This window comes from Dacryopinax primogenitus, assembly GCF_000292625.1.
Source record: "Dacryopinax primogenitus strain DJM-731 SS1 chromosome Unknown DACRYscaffold_2, whole genome shotgun sequence".
NCBI classification, from domain to species: domain Eukaryota; kingdom Fungi; phylum Basidiomycota; class Dacrymycetes; order Dacrymycetales; family Dacrymycetaceae; genus Dacryopinax; species Dacryopinax primogenitus.
Window position 1 is genome coordinate 784,561 of NW_024467199.1, and position 10,701 is coordinate 795,261.

The following is a 10,701-nucleotide window of genomic DNA, read 5'->3' on the forward strand; positions in this document are numbered from 1 at the left end:
CGGGCGCGTGCTCATTCAAATAGTCGCAGCCTACACTTTCACAGAGACTGGCACATTTCCGACCCCCTCTCGCCTCGAGGGCAAGGACGCCGTGGAACTAAGCCTACACGAAGTCAGTCCGAGCCAGATCTCTCTGTAGAGAGCTACTAGAGGTTGGGAATGAGCCGAGGATTGGGAGATGCTTCGGCGTTTTCCGTTCCTTCCCATCTTGCTCTCTGCTCACTCTCACTAGGCCTATGGAGAAACCTGTGTTTTGCCACTACAGAACGCCATCGATCCTCTCGTACTACAATATCACCCCCACGTATCAAGCACAGTTCTTCGTCTATGCGGGCTGATGGCGGGCGCTGGAGGGATTGTGCTCCGTTGATGCTCCGATAGGGAAAGTGGGTGGGGAGCGGAGGATTGAACAAGCAGCATGGGGATATATATGCGAGAGCTGCCAGGAGCGGTGCATGGGTAGAACTGCCTGGGTGGGGATTGGACTACCACGAGCGAGCAGTATAAGGTTCGTATTCTCCTACAACTATTCCCAGGGCTGTGAATTGACATCGATTTATGGTTAAGAGACACAGACGCGTCTAAACATCTTAGTTACTGTGTCTATCTCAAGAATACAAAACCGACTGCTACTTGGTAACTGGCTAAAGGAGTTTCATCCAGTTCTTGGGAAGGACTTGTCAGTCACCGCGTTCGTCCAGAGAGGTGTCCTCATCGCGCTCGTCAAACTCGGGGAAGTCGTCAAGATCCCGCTCATCTATGTACACGTCCATGTCATCGTCGATGTCGTCCAGCGACCGTTGCTGCGGAGAAGGGCTCGTATTCGGCTTTGCATAAGTCCTCGCCTTCGCGAACGCGGTGCGGATAAGGTCGAAGGGACTGGCACGTTCGTCCAGATAGTTATCCTCATCGCGCTCGTCAAACTCAGGGAAGTCCTCAAGATCCCGCTCATCCAATTCGTCCTTCTCCTCAACCGAACGTCCGGAATGCTGGGGTTCATTCTGCTTCGCGGGAGAAGGAGTATCGCGTGTTGCAAGTTGATAAAAGACGTTACGTGCGGCAAGGTTCGGGGCGTTGAGCGCTTCTAGGTCCTGGAAGATAGGGGCAGCCAATGACGAACTTGCGAGAGCTGCTATCAGGATGGAAGTGGTAGAAGCGTGCATTGTAGAGGGAAAGAGGAATCAAAGTCAAGAGAATGGGTTGGTGTCCGGCACCGAGTAGTCTTGTGTTTGTAAAAGTGTAGATGAGGGTGACCAGCACCGCGGCTCAAGGGTATGTGTACGATAACTTGTGAGTTTGTAGACCCGTTTTATACGCCAGAGGGCGGAAGGCGACTGCATTACCTTGAAACCTTGGGCCGGAATTGCAAAAGATCGAACGGCGAATCTTACCTAGCAGAGCCCGCTTCGATAACTAATAAATACTCCAAGATATTCAGTTGCTATCGGAAGGCCGAGTTAGCACTGGAATATGGCATGGATGCTCAGCATTAAACGGGCGCTAGTGTAGCCGCAAAATGGTTGATCGAGTCTGTGTAAAGGAGACCGTATATGTGGTGCAGGCAGGGGGTGGATCCATAACTCGAGTCTTCATGGCTATGCCATGACGGTGCCCGAGACCATCCTCAGCCGGAAGGGTCTCTCGCCCACGGGACCCGCGCGGGGAGTATTGATATCATGCCAGAGCGCTGTACACATAAATAGACTACAATCACAATACAAAGGTATAAATTGGGTTGATAGGCAACACAGCGGCCTATAACTTTCTACTCAACTCTGCCCCAGAAGCGCACACACTCCTCCACACCTGCTAGTTCCACAACGAGGCTCAGAGACTGCGTCTGTACATATATCACCTGCCTGGCTGAGCAGGAGGTGTAAGGGTCCGTATATGACCCCGTAGTTACCTTTTTAGGTAGGATCACCTTGCAGAGGTGATCATGATCATCCAGAGGACTGACACGTAGCAGGTGGCTGTAGGCCACCCTTCTCTCTATCTCTTGTTACTACACTAATGTATTACTACTAGTTAGTAATACTATTAATCAGTGTATGTATCAAGGGGATAAGGGCACCTTAAGCCCTTTCACTTTTTTCCACTACTCCAACAAGTGGAGTTTATAAAGGAATAGAGCAAGAAACACTCTGTGTCAGGTTCTAGTCTCTGTATTACAGAGACCAGCTAAAAAAATGGCAGGACACCTTCCACCCAGTAGAAAGACTGAGGTCAGTCCTAAAGGCAGCTCAGGACCTGGAGTTGTGGATACTCCCACAACCATACCAGGTTCTTTGAGCTTTTCTGAACTTGGAAACAGTTCAGAATGGGTGTCTGGGCAACAGGAACCCATGCAAAGAGATCAAAGTACTGATCTCAATGCTCCTGCTCAAAGAGAGCAAATGGAAACTGAGGATTCCAATATGCTATTGGACAAGGATTCCTTGGCCAATGGTGCTTCGAATAGAAGCAATAGTCAGATCATAACTGGTCCGATTGAAACAGGGGATCAATTAGACCCTCATGCAGATTTGAGTCAGATGCTTGACATTGCAGACTCTTTGCAACACTTGATTGTGGAGCTAAATACCCTGGCTATGGCTAGCCAGAACCTGGAACACATACAGAGGTATGCAGAGATGGCATGGGAGATGTTGAGTCTCTGTATGGAAGATGTGGCCTATGGCTCCGGGCCATGACCAAGTCTCTCCCAATCTGGGATGGGATTGCAGATGTTGCCTAACTTGCCACATTCATGAATCCCTTCTGGGGAGGAAAGATCCAAAGCAGATCCTGAAAGAGTATCCTTAAAGAATGCTACAGAGCTTGAAGAGACTCTGCTAAGAGTCTCTCCCAGCCCTCCCAGTATGGAGACAAGGAAAGAACCCTCTCCAAATGTTCATTTTGATTTCAACCAAGAGGGTCCATACATACTGAAGTTCCCATTCAGGGACCTTCCCAACAGTTCTGCACATTCGAACCAAAGGTCCACTACTTGTGGACCTTACAGTACTCCCATGTTTAGGAGCAAAGACAATCTCCTAGGAGGATCAACAATTCCCACCACTCCTATGTGGAGGGTAGACAGATGGTTACAGATGTCTAGGACGCCTGTAAATAACCATATTCCATCTTCTAAGACAGGATTGAAGCCTAAGGCTTTGGAAACCTCCTATGGAGGTGAAGCAGACATAGAGAATTTCTCCCGATGCTGGTACATGCATTTTGTGCAGCCGGAATGACCAGGCCTGACTTTAGTGATTGGCAAATCACTTATGCCAGTCAACATGTGACTGACAAAGCTCACCATTGGGTAGAGCAAAACATTGATCTAGGTAAAACACCTAGAGATCAATGGACATTTTCCCAGATGATCTGGGGATTGTACAATCACTTCTTCTCAGCAGAAGAAACATTGAAAGCATATGGTGCTTTTGACAGCTTGTTGCAAGGACAAGACACTGTTGAAGTGTATAAGGACAAATTAATGTCCAAAATGGGTAGGATGCACAAACATCCTAACAACTTCCAAATTAAAAGGAGGTTCCTCTTTGGATTGAACAAAGAGATAAGCACCAAAGTGCTTGAGTTGGGTTATGACATTGACAACAAGACATTTGACATGTTGTATACTCATGCCATTGAGTCTGAGAGAGGACTTAACATGGCACAAGGGTTACAGGCATATAGGAATATGTCCAAAACATTGTCCCCCTATGGAGGGATGACAACAGGGTATGGAACACCATGGCCACTATTGAGGAAATTCTGGCAGGCACAGAACCCATAATGCATTTGGAGGAGCACAAAAAGCCAGCACTCCCAAGAGGTATTATCATGGCTCCAGAGGTCATTGGACTGAGAGATATATCCATTGAACTCAGAGACACTGGGTTTCAAACTCTTGGCTGCCTCAATTTGGGATGCTTGCTCATTGTTATACACCACACAGTCTGGCATCACATGGGCTTGGTTTACACTCCTATGGAAAAGGTGCAGATGAGGTCGGCAAATGAAAGCATCAGTAGTATGTTGGGATGTGTTCGAAACCTTTGGATCATGGTCAGAAACATCTCAGGACTGTTCCAGGTGCATGTGGCCACCACATTACTGGTCAAACTGCTCCTCAGAAGGCCGTTTCTAACCCTGTTCAAGTGTTCCACTCAAGATTTCAAAGATGGGTACCAGGAGATCACCTTCACCTGTCCAACTACATCAAAAACCACCATCGTCACAACCTGTTTGTCAAACCTGCACATGTCAGAGGATTTTTGAGAGTTGAGGAACTGAGTTACACTCAGAGAGACTCCCCTCACAGTAGACTTATCATGACAACTCTGAAGCTGAGAGAGCCAGCATGGCAATTTTGAGATTTGAAGGTCAAATTGATACCTGACATCCTGGCCATATGTTATATTGATTCGGAAATCCTAAACTGGCAATACCAATACAACCCATACTTCCACAAGCTCCTCGCTTGTGCATACCCCCCAATCCAAGCTCTCACCATTTGAAAGTATAAGAAAGTGGCTGATCATATCAAGCCAGTTCCTGCTGATCCAACCCAAAAGGTGTCCAAAATATTGGTCCAATGGGTGATGTGCAAGAACTCACTAGGGAAAGAGGGGAGAGATGGGGAAAGTCAGTAGGAATGTGGGAGTCAGCCTGTAGCTGAGCTATCAAAAATTGGTACACAATAATCAGAGCTTGGTGTCTGTCCAGTCCAGTCACAATAAGTCAAGTCAAAATCCACTAAGTCAAGTCAAGTCTGCCAGTATACCAATAATCAGATCCATATAATGCTAACCAATAAGGGGCAGAATAAGCTAGGTACAGGAGTTTCTGGAAACTACTTATACTAGCTACTAAAAACTGCACTCTATACTAATCTGGTCTCTGGATACCTCTCCTAGGCAGACATTGGCATGCCAAATATCCATGTGGGTTGACCCCATTGTGGAGGAAACCTACAGTCATCATGCTGAATATCCGGGTCATCCTGTCACATGGGAAACCTTGCAGTCATCATGCTGAATATCTGGGTAGGGTTGAGACTCATTGCTGAGGTCTGTTGTCTGCATAGTGAGGGTCCATAGTGCTGCACAACAGTCTCTGAGGCCCAAAAATAGCTGTGGGAATATTGGCCTGACACACCCCACCAGAGGTGTGGTTGTTCACCACTGCACACCCCAAAGAACTGAAGATAAACTGTCATTTCCTGTCCAATCCATTAGACCAGTTAGAACTGTTACCAGTCTGACTGCCCAACTTTGTTCCAGGCACTCAGCTTACAAAAGAGCATTTCAAAGCACTTGAAATCAACAAATTGAAATTCCTTCTACCCAAAGAGGAGATGCTTGCAGCCTGGGTGCTGAAGATGCATGAATATGCATTTTCATGGGCTGAGTTGGACATTGGACAATTTCAAGCCAACTATTTTGATCTGGTTATCTTTCCAACAGTTGAACATGTTCTGTGGCAGGAATGAAATATTCCAGTGCTGCCTGCCCTTATGGAAGATGTGATTAAAGTCCTCCATGCCAAGGTAGCTGCAGGCACCTTCAAGCACTCTCAGTCCACATATTGATCTTGCTGGTTCCTCATTCGAAAGAAGAATGGAGAACTGAGGCCCATCATAGATGCCTGGCCCTTAAACCAAGTCATGATACAAAGCAGCACAGTTCCCCCATTGACAGAACATATCCTGGAAGACTTTGGATTGAGAGGATGTTACAGACTCTTAGACTTCTTTCAAGGATTTGAACAGCACCCCATTGCTCTGAGTTTGAGGGACTACACTTCGTTTCAGTCTTCCATTGGCCCACTCAGGTATACCATTGCACCCATGGGCACCCACAACATGCTGGGCATCATGCAGGACAACATCAACTTCATCTTTCAGGATGAAATCCCTCATTTGACCACCTGGTTCATTGACAATATTGGAGTAAAAGGCCTGAAGACTCAGTACAAAAAGGCCAATGGAGAGTTCAAAACAATCCCAGGCAATCCTGGCATTTGACATTTTGTTTTTGAACACCTCAGAAACATGCACCAAATCATCCAGCAAGCTGAACATGTGGGAGGAACCTTCTCCAGACCAAAAGTACATTGGTGTGTCCCAGAAATAATACTCCTTGGCTACAGGTGTTGCTACAAAGGCCATGCTCCAGACCCATGAAAAGTTCAAAAAATCACTGAATGGAAGCTGCCATGTGAAAATCTCTCAGAAGTCAGGGTGTTCCTCAGCACAGTAGGTGTCCTTTGAATTTTCATTGAAGGATTTGCTTGGAAGGCATGCCCACTGGAATGTCTGAAATGCAAAGGTGTGCCATTTGAATTTGGACCTGAACAATAGAGGCTGTTTGAGTTCTACAGGAATCAGCAATTGTGGCAGGAACAAACAACATCCTCAAGCCCATTGACTATAAGTGCAACCAGTGTATCACCCCAGCAGTTGACTCTTCAAATATTGGTACTGGGTTCATTTTGTATCAGAACAACAAAAAAGGAAAGCACCACCCATCACAATTCAGATTGATCAACTGGAATGAAGTTGAAAGCAAGTATTTGCAACTGAAGCTCAAACTGTACAGCCTCTACCAAGTGTTAAAGGTGTTTCAAATCTGGCTTGGTGGCATTCCAAATTTTGATGTTGAGGTCAATGCAAAATACATCCAAGGGATGTTGAACCACCTGGACATACAGCTGAGCATCATTCTGAACTGGTGGATCCATTGGATCCATCTTTTCAACTTTGAACTCCACCATGTCCCAGCAGAATGACATACTGGGCTGGATGGTCTTTTGAGACGACCTGTGGCCTGCCAATCCAATATTGATGACCATTTCCCCAAATTCAACAATGATGACACCCTTGGCCTGTCTTACATGTTTGTATTGGAACAGTCCCTTTAAAGCCCTGTTCCAAAATTTTTGAACCCCCCAGAAGAGGTGCTACCTAGGCTCAAAAAGACAAAGGAGGTAGACAACAAGATCCTAGCAATTCAACAATACCTAAGGAACTTTTGAAGACCTTGAAGTCTAATGGACCCACAATGGAAGTCATTTCTAGAAAAAATGTTGCATTACTTCCTTGAAGGCCAGGACAATCTGTACAAAAGGGACAAAAACAGAGAACATCAGCTCTATATTGAATTCAAAAAGAGGATCAATGTCCTTTGGAACATGCACAACAAGATCGGACACAGGGGCTTTTGAATGGTATATGACCATATTTGACTTTGTTTCTTCTGGCCAAACTTGATGGATGATACAAAATGGTACCTAAGGATATGCAACAAGTGCCAATGACAACACATGGTTATTCCACCCACAGTACAGACTCCACAACCACAATTCTTCCAAGCTCACTGCAACATGATGTTTATGCCACCCTCAAAAGGTCAATACCAAGGAATGAGGTACATTCTGCAAGCTCAGTGTTTGCTCATGCATTGGCCAGAGTACATGATCTGCCGGAAGGAAATGGCTGAGGTCATACAGGACTTCATCCACAAGAACATCCTCTGTCATTGGGGTGCTATCGGCGAAATTGTCACAGATAACAGGTCTCCTTGGATCAGTGCTATGAATTCCCTCAAGGAAAAGTACCTGGACATTATAGAGGCAACTTGGCTAGCTCCACCCCTGTATCAACTCCTGTCATGTGCAGACTTAGTGGCATTCCATGCTTGATAACTCCTAAAGAGACCAGAGGACCTAAAATGGGTCAGCAAATGGAACATTTGAAGCTCAAATTGACTTACCCCATCTGATGCTGACAGCAGATCAGGCTTGGCCTTGGCAGCCAGTGCCAAGAGCTCCTCGCTGAGCTTATTCTTTGGTGTTTTGCCTGTCTTCTTCTTGTTGTTGTTGGGAGCAGGCATCAACTCAACCACAGACAGGGACTTGGGAGGCAGAGAAGGCAAAGAAGCAGTGGCAGAGATGGAAACCCTCAACTGGGAGCACCAAATCAGGATCTCCACGACAACAGTTGTTTTCAGATTGGTTCAAGTGGAAGCTGGCTTCACAGGAGTGCACACCAGGGTTGCCTTCTTGGGCAAGGGAACTGGTGTCACTACCTTCAGATCAGGCAGCACTGGGCTTCCTTCAATGCCGGCCATTTGATACATCTGAACAATGTTCAAATGTTGAGTCTTCTTGATCTCAGGCAGCACATTCCAAACCCCTTGTTTGGCCTCAATTGTGGCTTCAAGGTTCTCATCTGGCTGTTCAAACATCAGTCATGGTTCAAAAATAGGAAGAAAGGGGCACACCTCCTTGTCACTGGCATGAACTGCCTTGTGATCTGCCTGATGCCTGAGCACCCATGTATCAAATGGCGGCTTGTCATCCCTCCCTACCACAGCCATCCTTGGCATCTCTACCCACTCCTCAAACAGCAAGTAAACTGGGCCCCCACAAGTTGCCAGCTTCACAGTGATTTGTTTCCCCTGTGGGCAAGTTAGCAGGACACAGGGAAAGGAAAGGAGCACATACCATGTAAGCATACCACTGCACCTTGAATGCTGGACCCATGTATGATGCCGCCATGGGAGGCACAAACTGCCACTGCTCCTTTGAATTGTTCTTTGTGATCCACTTGATCAGCTCGACCTGCCAAAAGTTAGAATCAAAGTTTGAAAACAGTGAAGAACACTCACCCAAAACTTTGAGACTCTGCTGACTTTCTGCCAGGCCTCAGGGTCCTCATTGGGGGCTGGTACCATGGCGAGGATCTCAGGGAGATCCTTGCTGGGTGGCTCCTACCAAAATTGTGTCAGTGTGAGGACACATATATGCAGTCAAAACACACCTGTTCCTCATCACTCCCTGCTGGCTCCAGAGTGGTCTCCTTCACAATGCTTTCCTAACAAAACAGGTCAGCATGGGGCACAAAAGAACATGAGAGAGAAAATGTACCTCTCACATCTCATCCATGACTTGGTCCTCCTCCTCTACTTTGTGCCACTTGGTGACAGCTTTGACCTCTTGCCCCTCCTCAGGCTCTTTGTGTGCCTCCAGTTCCTGTTTGACCCGCCTTGAAGAACAAGTCAAAGAGACCCTCAACTTCAGGGTCAAGGTCTTTGAAGGGGGTGCAGATGCCTTCTTTGAGGGCATAACCTTCATGGACACCAGTTTTGCAATTGACTCTGGGTGATTGGCCACAGGCTCCAGCTCTGGTGTCTACACAGCAGTCAGCAGAGGCAAGGACAGTAGAGAAAAAGGAAGGGACACATGGCAGGGGGATCTTCCTCCTCAGGCTTGTGGTCCTGCAACAAATCCACCAACTCCTTTGACTGAGTCTTCTTACCAGAGGCCTTCTGAGACCTCGAACCTTTTTTCATATCTGTGGTGGAAGGCTTCTTGATCAAAGAAGCCTTGGGCTTTGTCTTGGTGGACAAAGGCTTCTTACTGGAGGCAGCACTAGTGCTGGAGGGAGCCATGGAAAAGTCAAGTGTGAAGAAAAGAAGGCATTAGGATGGTGGTGGGAAGAGAGAGAAAATTTATAAGGTGGCAGCATACAAAAGGTCCTGCCATGCCTCTCTTTATATGCCGGGTCAAAATAGGTCCCATCAAGGAAGTTCAAAGGCCTGAGGTTTAGACCATGCTTCCTTGATGACTGAATGGCCTTTGTGCATAGGCCCTGACTCAAACAAAGCTCACACCACCATATTGCTGCCTACTGCTGCTCAAAAGGCCACCTTGAACCACCGATCCAAACCACCCCCCACTGTGACTCATCAGGCTGTTCCAGAAGATTCCTCAACAATGGTCATGTGACTGAGGACAGTCAGTGAATTAGGCCCCCATGAGATGTGCTGCACATTTGAGTTTTGAGCTCAAATCCAACCTTTGAAAGCCTCTTTGAACAACACCTTGAACTCAGCCAGACTGGAATATTGGAAGCAAGAAGTGGACCCTAAGACATAGCATTAGGTAATGTAGATTAGATATAGATTAGTAGTAGTCTGAAGGTCCAAACTGCTCCAAACATATATAGGCAGATTTGGACACTTTGGATAGGGATGCTCAGACTCCTCTCTCACTTACTCTCAACTGCACTTGTTCAAGATGGGTGTCTCTCTAGCTTACACCTAATACTACTGCTATACTCTACAGTCACTCTTTAGTCTGGTTCTTTCCTTCTAAGATGGATCTGAGCCTTGATTTGACCCCTTTGACCTTCAAATACCTCTCATTCACCTCATTTGGCTTGTTCCCCTCTCTCTCTCTCTCTCATTTGGATACCCTTCGAATTGCTGCTCCCAGCTTCGGAGCTCACCCAGGACCTTTGGACTGGCAATTTGAGCAGCTCTACCTCAGGAGTCAACACTTTGATTAAGCCTGACCTATCTAGTGCTACCTACTATGAAGCCCAGGCCACCACTGTCAACTCCCCCTCCAGCAGACCTTCTCCTGACACCTCATAGGGAGGTGTAGAGTACAGGTCCAAGGGGGTCACTGGGAGGTCCCAGGGGGCTGTTATAAGTTGGTTATAGATAGCTGAAGAGTGTAGCAAGAGTTGTGGAGTCAAGGCAAGTTTATGAGGGCAGGGCATTTAGGTGTGTGTAGAAGGGTGTCCAAGATGATGAGATGACTTAGAAACTGCTTGTAGACTAAGGAGTTTCCTCAGAGATCAGATCTGAGGGATACAGAATCACTGTACTACTGATTATATACCTCATAGTTGTTCCCCAGAAG

At 46.8% G+C, this 10,701-nt stretch overlaps 2 protein-coding genes across 2 annotated transcripts; both read right to left on the reverse strand.

Annotated features, from left to right (window-relative positions):
• Nucleotides 1-680: 680 nt before the first annotated feature.
• DACRYDRAFT_13459 (uncharacterized protein) lies at nucleotides 681-1,163 on the reverse strand (the record flags this gene model as incomplete). Its single annotated transcript, XM_040770982.1, has 1 exon — nucleotides 681-1,163. One exon carries the CDS (start codon nucleotides 1,161-1,163, stop codon nucleotides 681-683), a length of 483 nt encoding a protein of 160 aa, XP_040632340.1.
• Nucleotides 1,164-7,698: 6,535 nt separating this feature from the next.
• On the reverse strand, nucleotides 7,699-9,443 carry DACRYDRAFT_103932 (uncharacterized protein; the record flags this gene model as incomplete). The annotated part of the gene is made up of 9 exons (XM_040767845.1): nucleotides 7,699-7,716; nucleotides 7,764-7,955; nucleotides 8,040-8,225; nucleotides 8,274-8,450; nucleotides 8,497-8,613; nucleotides 8,661-8,762; nucleotides 8,813-8,861; nucleotides 8,927-9,183; nucleotides 9,285-9,443. The coding sequence occupies 9 exons, from the start codon at nucleotides 9,441-9,443 to the stop codon at nucleotides 7,699-7,701; spliced, it is 1,257 nt and encodes a 418-aa protein (XP_040632341.1).
• Nucleotides 9,444-10,701: the final 1,258 nt, after the last annotated feature.